This window comes from Anopheles stephensi, chromosome 3 (assembly GCF_013141755.1).
Source record: "Anopheles stephensi strain Indian chromosome 3, UCI_ANSTEP_V1.0, whole genome shotgun sequence".
In the NCBI taxonomy this organism is placed as follows: domain Eukaryota; kingdom Metazoa; phylum Arthropoda; class Insecta; order Diptera; family Culicidae; genus Anopheles; species Anopheles stephensi.
Genome location: NC_050203.1, coordinates 87,943,942 through 87,960,785, shown reverse-complemented (window position 1 = coordinate 87,960,785; position 16,844 = coordinate 87,943,942). Strand labels below are relative to the sequence as shown.

General features: G+C 52.9%; 3 protein-coding genes across 5 annotated transcripts in view; 1 reads left to right on the top strand and 2 right to left on the bottom strand.

The window, feature by feature from the left end:
• The first annotated feature begins 494 nt into the window (after positions 1–494).
• On the top strand, positions 495–6,453 carry LOC118514095 (excitatory amino acid transporter). Of its 2 annotated transcripts, XM_036060632.1 has the most exons (5): positions 495–841; positions 2,218–2,423; positions 4,649–5,003; positions 5,079–5,984; positions 6,078–6,453. In XM_036060632.1, the coding sequence occupies exons 2-5, from the start codon at positions 2,240–2,242 to the stop codon at positions 6,307–6,309; spliced, it is 1,677 nt and encodes a 558-aa protein (XP_035916525.1). In that variant the 5' UTR covers positions 495–841; positions 2,218–2,239; the 3' UTR covers positions 6,310–6,453. The 2 variants fall into 2 exon arrangements, with proteins under 2 accessions (XP_035916525.1, XP_035916526.1); XM_036060633.1 differs by lacking the exon at positions 2,218–2,423.
• Positions 2,449–4,517, bottom strand: LOC118514097 (cytosol aminopeptidase-like). Its single transcript, XM_036060637.1, has 4 exons — positions 4,295–4,517; positions 4,108–4,226; positions 2,929–4,040; positions 2,449–2,857 (listed from the first exon to the last, which is right to left on the bottom strand). The coding sequence occupies exons 1-4, from the start codon at positions 4,394–4,396 to the stop codon at positions 2,589–2,591; spliced, it is 1,602 nt and encodes a 533-aa protein (XP_035916530.1). The 5' UTR covers positions 4,397–4,517; the 3' UTR covers positions 2,449–2,588.
• Positions 6,454–6,463: 10 nt separating the features above from the next.
• LOC118514091 (protein dachsous) overlaps positions 6,464–16,844 on the bottom strand; it is a 79,798-nt gene continuing 69,417 nt past the window's right edge. For both annotated transcript variants that reach the window (XM_036060622.1, XM_036060623.1), the window contains exons 5-13: positions 16,278–16,766; positions 15,585–16,198; positions 15,056–15,521; positions 14,477–14,979; positions 12,907–14,407; positions 12,454–12,826; positions 11,231–12,372; positions 10,845–11,150; positions 6,464–10,756 (exon numbers count right to left, since the gene is read on the bottom strand). In XM_036060622.1, coding sequence (XP_035916515.1) covers positions 7,689–10,756; positions 10,845–11,150; positions 11,231–12,372; positions 12,454–12,826; positions 12,907–14,407; positions 14,477–14,979; positions 15,056–15,521; positions 15,585–16,198; positions 16,278–16,766 — 8,462 coding nt within the window. In that variant the 3' untranslated portion in view covers positions 6,464–7,688. The remainder of the gene's footprint in view (positions 10,757–10,844; positions 11,151–11,230; positions 12,373–12,453; positions 12,827–12,906; positions 14,408–14,476; positions 14,980–15,055; positions 15,522–15,584; positions 16,199–16,277; positions 16,767–16,844) is intronic.

Sequence of the window (16,844 nt, the reverse complement as noted above, 5' to 3'; positions counted from 1 at the left end):
GCGCCCTCTAAGAGAAAACGAAGGAAGCTTTCCGCATGGACAGTGGGAGATTTTATATTTTCAGCTTTATTTTATTTTTTGAACAATTGGGTGAATAGATGGACTTGCTACAACGAAATTTAGAGTGCTGATGTTCAATAAAATTGATTTATTCCGAATAGTCTTCCCAACATGCTGAGCAATTCTCTAGGTGGCTTTTGTTTTGCGATGGAGGCGCCTTAAAATTGTTTAAATTTTAGTGCACAATATTCATGTAGGATTCTTATTCTGTTTTTCAAGCTGGAAGATCCATTGATAGCTAATTTAACCAAAAAAAAAAAAAAAGTAACGATTTCGTCTGCCGTATTAATAGACACATCCCCCGTACGTTTCGACTGCTGGCATGCTGTTTTTCTTTTGTTGTTGGTGCCACCCGGTTACTACATTTCTTTCACGTGCACCCAGATCGGACCGTGTGCTTGCAAATACCAACAGAGGTCCGACCGTTCGGCTCGGCTTTCTTTTAGTTTAATTTGCCGTTGCATCCGAACGTGGTTGGACGTAGTGGCGTGTAGTTCAGGCGCTGACTGAAACTGTTCGGGCTCCACGTTCAAAGCGCACCGTGCTTACAGTTTGACGCGGCCTGTAATGGCAAAGGGTTGTGGCCGTTGTTGTTGGTTATTGTCGGTCAGTCTTCACACTAAAAGGATTATCAACGGCGATTGCGAATGTCGCCGCGGTTCGCAGTGCAGTTGTTGTAGTGGCGTAAACAACGAAACTTTACCCTGATTCGAGGGCAACGTCGACCCCGATTGTGGTGCCGTGGAAGGTGGTGACTAGTGCGACCGAAGGTGCAAAGCAGGTGGGACGCCCGAAAATAACTTTTCCAGCACCCTTGAACCGAAAACATTGTTTCCGAAGTTAAAGAAGAAAAATAGACAGCTTTCCTTGTGGGTTTACGGTACAAGTAAACGGCAAGATTATAGACAAACCATCATCATCATCAATCATCACGTTTCGCGCTGGGAATGGAGGCGCATGGTGTGTGACATAGAAGAGTACTTGAAAATTGATTTAAATTGTTATGACTTCCGGACGAATGTCTGCGCATGAATAGCGAAGATTATGTGAGCTGTGTTCTTTAAACAAGCGAAAATTGCTAAATTGGTCGTAAAGAATAAACATTCTTATTCTTTGCAATTCAAACCGGCCACGCGAGAACTATGGCTCGTGCAACTGGCTGGTGTAACGCTGGATTTTTTGTAACGTTTGAACCATATTTAACTTTTTTAAAAACTATTTCAATATTTTGTTATTCTCTCGCATCGTAAAATTGGCCAGTTATATAACGACGTTCAGCTGTGCCTTGTTTTTCTGTGGATTTTCCAATTTCACTGCAAAACACCAAATAAGGAAAATACTTGAGCTAAAGTACGGTATTGATGAAAAGCAAACGATTGATTGGTATTGGTGGCACACGCGACATGCTCCCTATTCATAGCTTCGCAATGCACTTAGCGCAGGGGAGAGAGCATTGACTGCAACGGGTGGAGGTTATTAGCGCCCGCTTACTTGTCGGTATTACGTTCCTGACGGTGCCATTGCTGGTGGTTGCATCGCGGTGCATTGCACAGGACCTGCATCCATCCACGGGGCGACTCGCCATCAATTATAAAAAGAAGAGCTAATACGCAAAAGAAAATCGATATCGAATCGAAACGGTTCACAAACGCTCGCGAACCACCCTTCGGCACGATGGTGATGCACCGAGCATTACTGTCACTCGGCAATTTCGACGGAACGCAAACGTGGGTGGCGCAGGACGGAGGTGGACAAGGAGGAGGGTGGACAAAAGCAATAGTACAATTTACATAAGCGCAATGAAAGGAATAAATGAATCGTTCCCATCTTGATTGCTGACCTTGGGGTGCGTTGATATCTGAGGCCCATCTAATAAGACGAGCCCTACAGTAGCCGATTCTTGGCTGCTGATGGCGTGCAGATGACGGACGGCTTCAATTGAGCGATTGCTGGTTATAGTAAAACTGGACAGTCGCTTTGATTAATTCAATTCGTTAAGGACTTTGCCGAGATGCAAATGGGTTACGCGAGTAGTTGTGCGAGCAAACAAATGAACACGATGATGCACCCTGACCGATGCAAGATATTGCACCCAGCCTCACGGAGGACGATAACGATCACGTGCCTTGCTAAAACAATGTGATATTTTTGTTTTAGCCGCTAAAAACGTCTTCCTCGGATGTGTTTGGTGCACGAGATGGCACAAAGTCAGCAGAGCTTTTTGAAACAAGAAGCGGGCCACTTGAGTCGGGAGGATACGCTGCTGAAAATGGCCGATCATCGTTCAAACTGGAGCCGCGTGTTGGCGGACAACAAGCTAATACTGATCACACTGAGCGGAGTTCTGCTGGGAGTTATCATAGGTGAGTAAAATAATGAAATGAAAGATAGAGTTAAAGAGACCAGCTTTATTCGAACCCGAGGTGTTAAGCCACCGGATGCAGAAACCTAATTTATGCTAGCATTTTGATTTGAGTGAATGCCAAAAATATTCTACTCTCCAACCAGGGCTTACAATTTCCTAGACCTTATGCTTTCTTATGCTCGATGAGGCTTTGCTTCTGTTGGTCCGGGCAGGCCAGTTGGTAGAGGAACTGAATCAGTGTTCGCGTCGGACGCCCAGTCATGCGATCGTTTTCCAGGTACGGAATACCGGCACCTCGCTTGAGCATTCCAACGCCCGTAATGTCCATGTGGACCCAGTCCACACACGGAACAAACTCCTTCAGGAAAGCCGCACCTAAGCAGGCGCTTCCCTTGCCGCGGCCAGCATTGCTGATGTCCACGTTGCTATAATCTGGAAGAAGGAAGGTTGGACGAATGAGAGTTGTAGCGTCATCCCAATTCAGAGCAGAGACTTTGACTTACCGGTGACTTTGTGTGTGTAGTATTGCCACAACGGCATACGCCATACGCGATCTCCGCTGAGAGCGCCCGCTTTCTGTATCTGAGACCACAAGAAGTCCGAGTTGGAAAAGACGCCGCTTGCTGCACCGCCCAGCGCATGGATGATACCGTCCGAGATGGTAGCGACGTCGACAACAATTTTCGGCTTGAAGGTGGTTTGTCCGTAGATGAACGCATCCGCCAGCATCAACCGACCGGCATTGTTCGTGTCGTGCACTGCGACCGTCTTCCCGTTCATGGCCGTGATAACATCGCCCGGCTTGAATGCCATTCCCGACGGCATATTCTCACACAACGGAATCAGCCCGACCAGATTGACTGGAAGCGACAGCGCGGCAGCTGCACGGATCGTGGCCACAACCGTGGCAGCTCCGGCCATGCTGGCCCGATACTTGGCCATATCTTCCGGGTCCTTCAGGCAAAGTCCTCCACTGTTGAACGTCATGCCCTTTCCAGCGAGCATGATCGGACGGCCCGACTTATCGTCCCCGCAGTAGCTGATCTCGAGGAATATGGGTGGCTCACACGAGCTTTTGGCTACGGACAGAAAGCAGGACATGCTCTTCGCTTCCGCCCAATCCTTGTTGCGCACCTCGATGTTTACTCCGCACGGGCAGAGCGCATCCACAGCCGCCTGAGCAAATGCCGTCGGTGTGATCTGGTTACCGGGGCCATCCGACAGACTGCGGGCTAAATTTTGTGCGTCGGCTTTGAACAGACCCCGAGTCCATGCGTCCACTTCGGTCGAATCGTACAGATCGAGCTTCGGAATGGGCTTACGGTCCTTCTTCGTTTTGTTCGCCTGATAGCGCCACGTTGCGAGCCCACTGCCCTCCGCCGCCTGCTCCGGATAGTCCATCGGATCGACGTAGATCTGGGTGCAGCCTTCGTTGGCCAACTTCTTTGCACCAATGCCGGCAGCAACGCGAACATTTTCCATACCCTCGTCGATGGTTTCGAGCTCGTTGAACCCGGCTCCCTCGATGCCCAGTCCAACGATGGCAATCGATCCGATTTCGGGGTCCAGATTGTTGAACACCTTCACACTGCCCAGCTTGCCCTTCAGGTTGCACCTGTTGCATAAACGCGAAAAAGTGTGAGTAATCCGGCCCATCCAAGAAGGCATGGAGTACGACTTACTCTTTGATGAGGTTCAAGAGTTGTCCGTCGGTTTTGGCATCAAAATGGATTGCGGTGGGCGAGAGACGCGGTTCCTCGGTATCAATTTCTTGTTCGTAAAGTCCAAGCACCAGCCCTTTCTGCGATGGGTAATAACAGGGATCGGGTTTGAATGTAAGCGGCGAAGCTGTTTAGCGCCCCTTCTTACCTCAGCTCGGTTTTCACCAATTTGTGTAGAATATTGGCACGCCTTGGGAATGACACTACGGCCCACGGTTCCCAAACACCTTCTAGCTAGGACAGACAGCATTCTGACCGTTGGTTAGTGAAAACTGGCAACGTGTACGGGTTTCTATAGGTGCTTCAACGGGATCCTTCACGGAGCGGTTACAAAACGTGTCTGATCAGGACGAAAACTTCCAACCATATCCAGTTTTATTTATTGGTTGCTTAGATTAGATTTCACCGTCTTCCAATACGCTTGACATCCAAAAGCAAGGCATCCTGTGATGGGGTGAATGAAATTGATAACCTGGTGGTTTTCTCTCTCTCTCTCCAATAGGATTTACGTTTCGCCCGTTGGGTCTTTCGAGTGACTCACTGATGCTTATCGCCTACCCGGGAGAACTGTTTATGCGCGTACTGAAACTGATGATTCTTCCACTCGTCATAGCGAGTCTAATAAGCGGTTCTTCCAGCCTGAATGCGAAACTAAACGGCAAAATAGCACTGCGCACCTTTGTGTACTTTCTGACCACGTCACTGTTGAACGCCATCCTTGGCACGACGCTGGCGCTTATAATACACCCAGGCAACCCGAACACCGACGACGCAGTGCAAACGGATTCACTGCGAGATACGCCGCTCACCAAGGCCAAAACGGTGAGCCTGATGGACAGTGTTCTGGATCTGGGACGGTAAGCAACACACGACAAGGCAGGATTGCAGGACTAACTGATTCTGGATGTTGTTGGATTTCCCACCCATGATAGGAATATTTTCCCAGACAATATCTTCCAAGCTGCCCTCCAACAAGCTCACACGGTATACGTTCCCAAGGAATCGCCAGGGCTAGCGGGCAATGGCACTGAGCTGTCCCAGACATCTGCTCCGATTACGTCCAGCTCGGTCAATCTCGTCGAATGGTCGGAATCGAACGTGGAGTGGACACGCATCGTCGAGTACCGGTCGGGAACCAACTCGCTCGGGATCGTTTTTTTCTGCCTAGTGTTTGGCACACTGCTGGGCACGATCGGGCGCAAGGGTTACGTGGTGGTGCAGTTCTTCTCGGCCATCTTCGACGTCATCATGAAGATGGTGACGGGCGTGATGTGGCTAACGCCGATCGGCATTAGCAGCGTTATTGCGGGCAAAATCTTGAGCGTCGACGATATCGGTTTCGTGATGACGCAGCTGGCCTGGTTTATCTTCACCATAGCGCTCGGCGTGTTCCTGTACCAGTGGGTCATCCTGCAAGCGATCTACTTTGCGTTTGTGCGCAAGAACCCGTTCCGCTTCTATCTGGGGCTGGTGCAGCCGATCCTGACGGGTTTCGCAACGGCGTCCACGGCCGCCGCCTTGCCACTGACGTTTCGCTGCATGAACGAGCGGCTGAAGATTGATTCGCGCATCACGCGCTTCGTGCTGCCGATCGGCTGCAACATCAATATGGACGGGACGGCGCTGTTCATCGCGGTGGCCTCCATCTTTATCGCGCAGATGAGCAACATGACGCTGAACCTGGGACAGGTGGTGACTGTCGTGCTGACCTCTACCGCCGCCTCTATGAGCTCGGCCAGTATTCCTTCCGCAGCGCTCGTGCTCCTGCTGATCGCCCTATCCGCGATCGATGCTCCGATCAACAATGCTACGCTGTTGTTTGCCATCGATTGGTTTGTGTAGGTTTACCAACGTGTGACGAGCGTGATATCTTGCGGTTCGGTTTAATGAGCTGTCTCTCCTCTGTTCCCTCTGTTCTTCCCCATGCACAGCGATCGCATCCGGACGACCAACAATTTGCTGGGCGATTGTTATGCCGCCGCAGTGGTAGAGCATCTGTCCCGGAACGAGCTGAAAATTTCCGACATCGACGCGTACTACAAGGACGACGACATTACGTCGGACGACCAGTGCGAGCAGGATGTGAACGGCAAGCGGAAACTGTCCTTCCCCAACTCTGTGATTTTAAACGTAGAAGTATCGACACCCGTTTCCAACACTTAGAGATTTTATACAGTTACCGTTTTAATCTTTAACCCACACGATTGCGTGAGGTACACGAGCGGACAACGCTTTCAGGAAATAAACGCAAACCGAGTTCCATTGGAAGCACACTGTCATCCACCAGTCGGGGCAGTCAGTCAGTCAGTCGAGTTGGTTATTTTTCGTATAAAACATATGTTTATTTCTCCTAAACTACACCTACAGACACATTTTTTGCATTATAAACACTGTCGCCTCTAACGCTCCTAACACTCACACCGGCCTACTTCCGTTCCACCGTTCCATTCTCTAACATATGGCAGTTGCGCAGTTGCTTGTTTGTGGCTTGTTGGTGGTTGGGCTTTCTCTCGTGAACCGGACGGTTTTTTTCTAAAATTTTGCTCTCTATTTTTGCTCCTAACAGTTGCAATAAAACTAGCGTGCCGCCATGCTGTCCACGTGATCGCACGGAGCTAAATTTGGTGTCCTTAACGTTTACAGGCTTAGGTAGACGCGGTTGCTGATTTGCTAACGAACCCACGGGCACCACACCCGAGGGACGGGGCAGCTTGGTTAAAAACGACACATTAAAATAGGTTTAAAAACGCCACTCCGGACTCGTGCCAAAGCCCACGAGCGCAATGTAAGTAAATGCAGACTATTCGCCGGCGATGGGAGCTGATGGGAGTTCCGGCTTTCCTTCACTACTCGTTAACCAATAATTAAAACACTTGCCAATTACTTAAAATGGGATACAGCCCTAAAGCTTGCAGTCTTGTGTGATTCGTTTGAAAGTGGCCTCCCAAGGGCGAATCTAGATGTCCTACGCTAATCCTACGTACGCTTCACTATCTACTACTGCTCGCTGCGCCTGTGCACTACCTGCTAGGTTCTCTGGCATTTACAAGCGGCAAACGAGTGCCCGGTGCAAGCGCAGTGCCGCTACCGGCTGTCCCCGTTTGCCGAGCTACTTTCCGCTGAGAGTATTTACAGTACTGTAACCACTACACCTGTACACGCTTACGGCTAACGATTAAAACGGTGCTTTGAATTTGGGGACGGACATTAAAACGACGCAAAACCGACGCACCTACGTTCAACTGGCGGCGATCGTTTTCACTTACACTTATCTAGTATATACAGTCTCCTCATGTACCTGTCTCGTCCTGCGTGTTCAGGGGAAATAATTTCACTACAATCTCATCGGTTGATCGGCTGTCCCGAACGTGTCGCTGCACAGGAAGTCGGATGTGGTATGTACAAGGCGTGCAGCGCGTATTACGTTCGACGACGGGAGCTTGTGGTTTTGCTTACTACTTCTGCTCTGTTTGGGGAAGGGACCTTAGACCTACACAGCCATCCGAAGGGGGGAATTTGGTTCGCGTCGACAGGGAAACGTGTCAGTAGGGTTTCCTCTGGCCGGCGGGCCCTCGTTGTTGTGGAGGTCGAGGCAGCGAAACCATGTGGTGGGACGTCGGCATCCCCGTCGAGACTACGTGCGGCGAGATCGAGGGTGATCGTGTCGCTAGCGGCGAAAGGGACGGCGAGAAGCTGGGGGACATGGCTGAGGAGGTGCTGAAGCCGGCGGCCGAATCATGACTAATGGGCGAGCGGGGCAACAGGTACTGGTTGGGGACGCCCCCGTGATGACTGCCAGGGTTGTTACGCCCGGCAAAGACCGGCACATTGATCGAGCGTGGCGCCACATTCGTCAGCAGTGGCGGTGGTAGCGTTTTCACCGTGTGATGCAACGAGTTCTTGCTTTTGGCACTGGACGTTCCGCTGTTGCCGCTCTGGACGGATAGCGTGTCATCCTTCAGTCGAGCAATCTCGGAGAACACGTGCGCCAAGGGTTGATACTGGGGGCCCCAGTCGAGCAGATAGTCCCAGTTGTAGCTGCCCGTGAGCTCTTCCTCGCTGTGCACGATCGAGCTGAGGGAACCGTTCATCGAGATTCCCTGTTGATTGCCCACGACGGGCACGTCGCCGTAACCTCCCATCATGACGTGGTCGACCGTTGCTCCGATGCTGCCCGCATTCGTGACCGTCTCGTCGACGCTGCTCGCTCGATCACTGTTGTTGGTGACGTCGTTCAGCTTGGCGTAGATCAGATTGGTGAGGTCCGACTCGCGATGGTGCTCGTCGTCGTGGAACATGTGCAGCGTATCGATCGGTAGCGTGTGTAGCATGGCGTCTTTCGAACTACCGAGCCCCATGCTCTCCGAGCAGCGGCGCGACGAATTGGACGCATTGCCCGTCGTGCCGTTGTCGACGATGCCAAGCCGTGCTAGGTACTCCTGCGTGTTCTGTACCGAGACGTCCGATAGGCGACCGTCCAGCTGGAGACCATCACGCTGCAGTGGGCCACCTTCGTTGATCATGCGGATCTCCTCATCCTCACCATCATCCTCCGCAGAACCGCGCCCAGACGATCCCGACTGCTCCGAACCTGACAACTCGGACGTCGTAGCGGCACCCGAGTTTGAACTCGCCCCGTACGGTGGTATCTCATCGTACTTGGGTGGTGCAAACTGACCGGCTCCTGTTGCACCGCTAGACGACCCCCGGATGGGGATCGTGTCGAACGCACTCGGATCGACGTAGTTGTTCGAGTGTCCGACAGACTCCGAGCTAAGCCCAGTCTTGTTGACGTGCTTCTGCTGTCGGTTGCGCATGTGCAAGAAAAGGAACACGGACGCCACACCGATGATTATGAGGAGCAGCGAGATCACTAGCCCGACGGCCCAATTGGCGAATCCGCCACCGGCAGACACGGACTGGGAGTTTTCGTAGCTACCACTGCCACCGGCACCGCTGCCCAGCTCGTTGCCCTTGAGGTGGGCCAGCGCATCGATCGCTATCTCGACCACGGTCATGTTGGTGAGCGATCCCTGCCTGCCGGAGCCTGCCGTCACTACCAAGCTAATGTCTCGGCCGGCGTCCAGCATGGAGGCCACGTTGTCTAGTCGCTTCTTGATCAGTATGGCACCCGTCGTACGGTTCATCTTGAAGTACGGATGCTGCGTCGTGAGCTGATAAACGATGCGCCCATCCGGTCCACGATCACGGTCGGTCGCTGTCACGTGACCCACCACATACCCTACGGGCAGCTGGCCCGATTCGGGCGTTTTGATAACGAATCGGTACGTGCGCTCCGTAAACTGCGGACTGAACTCATCGCGACTCTCGATAACAATCTTCACACGCACCGTCTTGGATTTGCCGCCCGTGTCAGTGGCCCGCAGCGCGAACGCATATCGGTTCTTCTCCTCGTAGTCGAACACGGCGTTCGAGTTGACGACTCCACTCGTTGGATCTACCTTGAACAGCTTCCAGCTATCGTCCAGCCCCGAGTACGATCCGGACAGTACACTGTCGATCGTGTAGTTCACAACACCGAACGGTCCACGATCCATATCGGTGGCCCGTGCGGTGAAGATGCTGATACCGATCGGCTCGTTCTCGCCTACAAACTCCAAATACTCAGGCACGGGAAATTGGGGCTCGTTGTCATTCTCGTCCGACAGAGCGATTGTAAACGGATGCACTGCGCAGCGTGGTGCCGAGTGACTGTCGCACGCCCGCACCACGAGATTGTACTGCGTCTGGCCGTGGTCGTAATCCAGGTACTTGTTGGTGTACAGCAATCCCGATACCAGGTCGATCGAAAACATGCCACTATCGTTGCCGGATATTATCTGGTAGATCACTTCCGAGCTGGGCGATCCCGACTGATCGGCATCGAGGGCGGACAGCTTTGCGATGGAATGTTTGATAGGTGCCAACTCGCCTATCGTTGCCTCGTACGTGCCCGGTTGGAATTCTGGCGCATTGTCATTCGCATCCTCGACCGTAACGATCACACGCACGATCGTGCTGAGACTCGCGTCCGGTCTGTTCACGTGTCGAGTGCCAGGCTCAACGGTGACCAGCTTCAGTTCGTAGTAGTCCACACGCTCCCGGTCCAGCCGGTCCACCAGCACGATTGCTCCATCGGGATAGGTCACGTCGAACACCGAGTCTTGGTTGCCATCGATAATTTCGAATGCAATTGCCGACTCTGCACCGGACTGCTGTTGCAGTACCGATTTGGGGATCAAATTGACGACCGTCGTGCCGGGGAGTGCTTCCTCGTTAACCGATACACGGTACTGGCTCTGGACGTACTGTGGGTTCACTTTGCCTTTCGATTTCATCTCCAACCGCACGGTTGTGGTGGATGAAAGTGCAGGTTGGCCAGAGTCCGTGGCAGCTACGGTAAGATAAAGCGTTCCTCCCATACCGTTCGTTGAGAGCTGGCTAATGTTGGCGAACAACTGGCCTGTGGATTCGTCGATAGTGAACCCGGTCGTGACTGTTCCTTTAGGTGAGACGATCGAGTAGCGTACGATGGCATTCGGCTCACTGTCTGCATCGGTGGCATTGACCGAAAGGATCATCACGTTTGTGTTGCTTCCGTCCTTTGGATCTGTGGAAAAATAGTGAGTAAAGTTTAGTGTGAGGCCCCCCTTCTTCGTCGGTCGGAAAGTCGCAAATCCTGTGGAACGTAGCATTACCGGATAGCATGGCGTGATAGGTGATCTGCTGGAAGATTGGCGCATTATCGTTCACATCGACCACACGCACGGTGAGCGTTGTGCGTGCGACATGCGCCGAATCGGAAGCCAGCAAGCGCAGCAGGAACTCGTGCCGATCCTCGTAGTCTAGCGGGCGAATGAGAATGATTTTCCCACTGTAGCGATCGATCGAGAAGTAGCTGGTGGCATCGTCATCGTTCAGCTCGGCGAAACTGTACGTCAGCGGTGGGTTCGTATCTACATCGTTGGCTGTGATAGTGGTGAGCACCGTTCCGACAGTTGTTGCTAAAAATAAATACAATCAGTTGCATTGCTGAACCGCACGAAACCAATCCACGCAGGGCCTTGGGAATGTGATGACCTACCTTCGCTGACGCTGATGACGGTGTTCGGTGGAAAGGTCGGCTGGTTGTCATTGACATCCACGACGTTCACGTTGATGGTAGCGGTTCCCGTCATCTGCGGGACGCCTTCGTCCGTGGCGATCACCTTCAGCTTGTACTTGTCGCGGATCTCCCTGTCGAGCACGATGTTTGTCTTCACGATTCCGCTAAATGCCGGCTCAATGATGAACGCGTTGTCATGGTTTCCATCGACGATGTGGTACAGGATGCGTGCGTTTGCTCCCTGATCCGAATCGAACGCTCCGACCTTGATCACGAACGTGCCCTTGCTGTTGCCCTCCCAGACGGAGGCCGCGTACTGTTGCTGCGTGAAGCGAGGCGCGTTGTCATTTTCGTCTCGCAGCTCCACGATTATCGAGGTGTATCCGTAGAGCAGCGGAGTGCCGTCCGTGCGAGCTACGGCCACCAGTTCGATGCCTTCACTCTTAAGCCGACTGAACCGTTCGTAGTCGAGGTTGTGCGAGTTACGGATCCTGATCTCACCGGTCACGGCGTCGATCGAGAACGTTCCGTCCTCGTTGCCCGATCCGAAACTGTAGATGATCTTCTGTCTACGGCCGTCACTGCGAACGGCACTGAGCTGCAGTACCGGCTGACCGACCGGTGTGTTCTCCGACAGCATCACTCGATAGGAAGTGTTTTGGAACCGCAGCACCGGCAGCTCCTGCTGTACCTCTCCGACGCGTAGCTCGATCAGCCCGGTTGCGATCTGCGGAGGATTGCCCTTATCGCGTGCCGTAACTTCAATGTGCAGCAAGCGACCATTCTCACTGGCCAAGCTCTGTGTGGCGCTCAACGCACCCGTCGTAGGATTGATGCGGAACTTGCCAATGCTGTTGACGTTGTCGTTCAGACTGTACACAATTTCGCCATTGCTGCCCTGATCGCTGTCGGTGGCCGAGATGTGAAGAAGCGTTTGGCCCGGTTGCACGAGCGCTCCGATCTGCTCCCGAAACGGGTACTTATCGAACACGGGTTTGTTGTCGTTGACATCGGCTATGATGACCTGCACGGGGACGTTTTGTGAGCGGGCATTGTACCGTCCACCATCCATCGCCACCACCATGAAGTTGTACACATTTTGCCGCTCTCGGTCGAAAAGTCTGCCGGAGAAAAGAAGTTGTAAGTGACTGGCTACAGAGCTGCAGCTTAGAAAGGAAATCTTCTTCTGCTAATCCACTTACCCAGCGGTGGTGATGACTCCGGTTTTGCTGTCGATGTTGAACAACCATTCGGTAACATTGGCCAGGGAGTAAACGATGCGAGCGTTGATGCCCACGTCTGCATCGATTGCTTTGACCGTGAGCACAGTCGTCCCAATGTGAGCGTCTTCATCGATCGTAGCAATGTATTTTTGTAGCTCAAACTTAGGATCGTTGTCGTTCTCGTCCTCCACGCGAATGGTGATGTTGCAGTGGCCCTGATGCGACACTGGCGAGCCACGATCCTGTGCCGTAATTTGCAGGACGTACCGCGCATGAACCTCGCGGTCCAGTGGACGAGCTGTGAGCGCACCCGTGTGCAGATCAATGCTGAACTTGTTGCCCATGTTGCCTCCTGCCAAACGAATAATCCCAAAAGTCAATATTAAGTAAGGTAGGGGATTCGTCTTCGCAAGCTCATGATGCTCGACTTACCTGAGATGCTGTAAGTAATTTCGCTGTTCAGGCCATCGTCTGCATCGGTAGCAACGACGGTGTGGATGACCGAGAGTTCGCTATTTTCGGGCACTGCTAGCGGGTAACAGGAACCTTGCCCAAACTCCGGTGCATGATCGTTAACGTCGGTGATGCGCACGACAAGTGTAGCCACGTCAAACTGAGGCATCTCCTGGCTGGAGACTGCAGCCGATGACGCTTTCTTAAAGCGCCCTCCTTCCGTCACGTAGATCGGTATCGTGTAGAGATCTTTCGACTCTCGATCAAAGGTGCCACGCGTCGTGACGATGCCACGCACCGGATCAACGGCAAAGTGGTCCTCACCGACGCCTTTCGGTATTTCGTAGGTGAGATTCAGCGAACCACCGGATCCAGCGTCCGAGTGGGATCTGGCCGAGACGCGCACCACAAAACTGCCGCTCGGAACGTTCTCCGTAATGTTGACATAGTACACTGGTTCCACGAAGCGTGGCGGATTGTTCGTCATGTTCTGGATAACGATTTGTAGCGTTATCTTAGCTTCGCGCGGTCGTGGTGATCCATGATCGCTGGCCGCTATCACCAGCTGATACTTTCCGCTCACCGAGTTGCGTTTGCCACTGTCCATGATGAAGTTGCTGCTGAAAGGCTTCGCCAGTCGGATAATGCCAGAGCTAGAGTCGATCGTGAATCGCTCGTCTTCGTTGCCACCAACGAACGTGTACGCGATGTGACCATTCTCGCCGCTATCACGATCTATAGCGACCACGTGCGAAACGACCTGGTCGATTTCCAACGAATCGCTTATGTACACCACACCGTCTGCCGTTTGCGGGATCACGAACTTTGGCGAGTTGTCGTTGACATCCGTCACCATGATGCGTGCGGTGGCGGAAGTGGTTAGTCGCTCGGTGACGTTCGATGACTGATCGGTCGCTTGGACGATCAACAGGAACTCTTGCGTGTCCTCGTGATCCAGCGGGGCAAGCAACGTGAGCGATCCTGTAAGCGAGTCGATGGCGAAATACTCCTTCTGCGCCAGATGGGCTGGCTTGGAAAGGTTGTACTTAATTTCCGCATTGGTGCCAGTATCGTTATCTTGCACGGTGAAGTTATACACGATCGCCCCGACAGGAGTGTCCTCGGACACGTAGACATTGATCGGATCGCTGGGCCATTTCGGAGGATTATCGTTCACGTCTGCTATTTCGATCTTCACGGTGACGGCGGAACTCTGCGGATTGTTGCTAGCGCTCGTGTCCAGCGCCCGTATCTCCATACGATACTCGCTCTGCTGTTCGCGATCGAGCTGCCTAGCGACGACCAGCTTGCCCGAGTTACGATCAATGTCAAAGGCGCCCTCGGTGATGTCGTTCGTTAGCGGGGTAAGCGTGTAGGTAATATGCAAATCGTTGCTGCTCGCGATGAGATTTTCCGCGTCCGATTGCTCGTTGCCACTAATCGATCCAATGATGTGTCCAACGCCGACGTCTTCCCGTAACTGCATGCATAAACAGCAACGTTAAGATGATGCATATCTACAAATTACTCTTGCTCGGTTGATACTTACCCTAAACACTAAGCTGGAGCTGGTGAACGTAGGCCGGTTATCGTTCAGATCTAGCACCTCGATCCTTAGCAAGCGAACTGTTTGCTTGGGCGGCTTTCCGCTGTCCGTTGCGGCTACCGCCAATCGGTAGATCGTTTTCTCCTCATGATCCAGCGACGTTTTGGTCCGAATCACTCCACTCACCGGATCGATCGAGAACATACCGTACCCGTCGGAATCGCGACCCTTGAGGATGGAGTAGCTGATGGACGCATTCTGACCATGGTCGCGATCGATCGCACGGACTTTCACCACCTCGGTTCCGATCGGTTGCTCCTCGCGCACGCTGACGACATCCTCTTGCGGGTCGACAATATCGGGCGCATTGTCGTTGACGTCCAGAATTTGTATCTGGACAGACACTCGCGAGCTTCGATAGGGGGTACCTTGGTCGCGCGCTTCCACAACCAGATCGTAGGAAGCTTTCGTTTCACGATCGAGCGAATCCCGAGTCGTTATTTCACCTGGAGGATTACACAGTTCCGCGTGGCCGTTAGTACAAATGCGTAAAACACAGACACTCGCTGCATTATCACTTACCTGAGACGGGGTTAATCTGGAAGCTGGTGTTGCTCGGTATGAGACTGTATCGCACCACAGCATTTATTCCCGCATCGGAATCGGATGCCGAGACGGTACCGATCATTGCACCGCGACGCATGTTTTCCTCGATTTCGAACTCGTACAAATGCTTCGCAAAAATGGGACTATTATCGTTGGCGTCAAGGATCGTGACGATCACGTGGGCGGTCGCAGTAAGCGTCGGCACACCGTTATCGCTCACTATCACAGTAATGTTGTACCGGTCCTTTACTTCCCGGTCGAGCTTAGTCCGCAGGTAGATCCAACCACTGTTCGGAAAGATGCCAAAGATTTCCGCAACGGGTTCGTCCGGTGATGCAGGCTGTGTCGACTTGCCGGTACGCTGGTGATCTTCGCCTAGAATTTTGTACGTCAGTCGGGCATTGTTGCCCGTGTCGGCATCGGTCGCACTGACTTGTAGGATCTGTGGAGGGAAGGAGTGTGTGAGCGACCGTAACATCCGGAATGCTTCGCTCCTACGAATTACCTGTGAGTTGCTGGGCGTTGACTCGATGACCGTGATGGCATACTCGTTCCGCTCGAAAATGGGTGCATTATCGTTCACGTCCTGCACCTCCACCAGAATGGTCAGGTTGGTAGAGAGCGTCGGTGTTCCAGAGTCGGATGCCGTCACTACCAGCGTGTGGCGCTGCATGGACTCATAGTCGAGCGGTCGAGCTAGGGTAAGATGGCCACTGCGACTGTCCATGCTGAACAAGCCAGACCTTGCACCACCGCTCAGTGGATTGCCCTGTCCAGCCAGCTTGTACGTGATGACACCACTCATGCCTGAATCTTTATCCTGTGCATTAGCCTCGTACAGCGGCGAGCCGATCTCCACGTTCTCCGGCACAGAGATGCGCACTGTGTTCGACTCAAACTCTGGCGGATTATCATTCACGTCCTCGATGTCGATATTGACCTGCGTGTGACCGTAGGCAGGTGGATCGCCACTTGTGGCTTGGATGTTTAGCAGCACTTGCGGCTTGGTTTCATGATCCAGCGCGTTGGCCACCCGAATGTTGCCCGACACCGGATCGATAGCGAAGAATCCGTCAGGATCTCCGGAGTAGATAAAGTAGCGAAGCGATCCACGGTTGCCTGCGAGATTGTGAGACGTTTAGCCGTATTTCCCAAACTTCGGACTGTTACCAATAAGGCCCACTTCCGAGTGGCTTACCTGAGTTGCTGCTTGTTGCCGATACCGTCCCAACGACCGTGTTCCGCTTCACATCTTCCTTCACGTAGTAAGTGTAGCGCGGTTTGTCGAAGATTGGTGGTCGCTGCGTGGCATCGATGACGCTAATGAACACCTCTGCGTCATGCGTCGACCGGAGGCCACCACCGTCGCTGGCAGAAATGTTTAGCCTGTGGTAGGGCTGCGTCCGACTCGACAGCATGTTTGGGCGCGTGACAAAGATTTCTCCCGTCAATCGGTCCATACGGAAAATGCCGGCCTCATTACCAGCCACTATGCGATAGCTGATCGTGCCGAAGCTACCCGAATCGGAATCGGTGGCCACAACCACCACCACCGGCGTAGAAAGCAGCGAATTCGTCGGCATGCTCTCGCGCAACGACACGTTGTACTCGCGAGGATAAAACGTTGGCCGATTGTCGTTAACATCGGTCAGCTGGATTTTTACCATGGCCGTCGTACTGAGACCTCCTGCGGGTCGAGAGCAAGAACGGAGCGGAAAAAGAAAACCAAAAGTCAGCGGCGCCATCAGCAGCAGGTCTTGACTTG

Coding starts and splice junctions, on each gene's coding strand:
- LOC118514097 (XM_036060637.1), bottom strand. CDS start 4,396: ATGCTGTCTGTCCTAGCTAGAAGGTGTTTGGGAACCGTGGGCCGTAGT. Junction 4,041..4,107: donor CTCTTGAACCTCATCAAAGA/GTAAGTCGTACT, acceptor TTTATGCAACAG/GTGCAACCTGAAGGGCAAGC. Junction 2,858..2,928: donor CTACACACACAAAGTCACCG/GTAAGTCAAAGT, acceptor TCCTTCTTCCAG/ATTATAGCAACGTGGACATC.
- LOC118514095 (XM_036060632.1), top strand. CDS start 2,240: ATGTGTTTGGTGCACGAGATGGCACAAAGTCAGCAGAGCTTTTTGAAA. Junction 2,424..4,648: donor TCTGCTGGGAGTTATCATAG/GTGAGTAAAATA, acceptor TCTCTCCAATAG/GATTTACGTTTCGCCCGTTG. Junction 5,985..6,077: donor TTTGCCATCGATTGGTTTGT/GTAGGTTTACCA, acceptor CCCCATGCACAG/CGATCGCATCCGGACGACCA.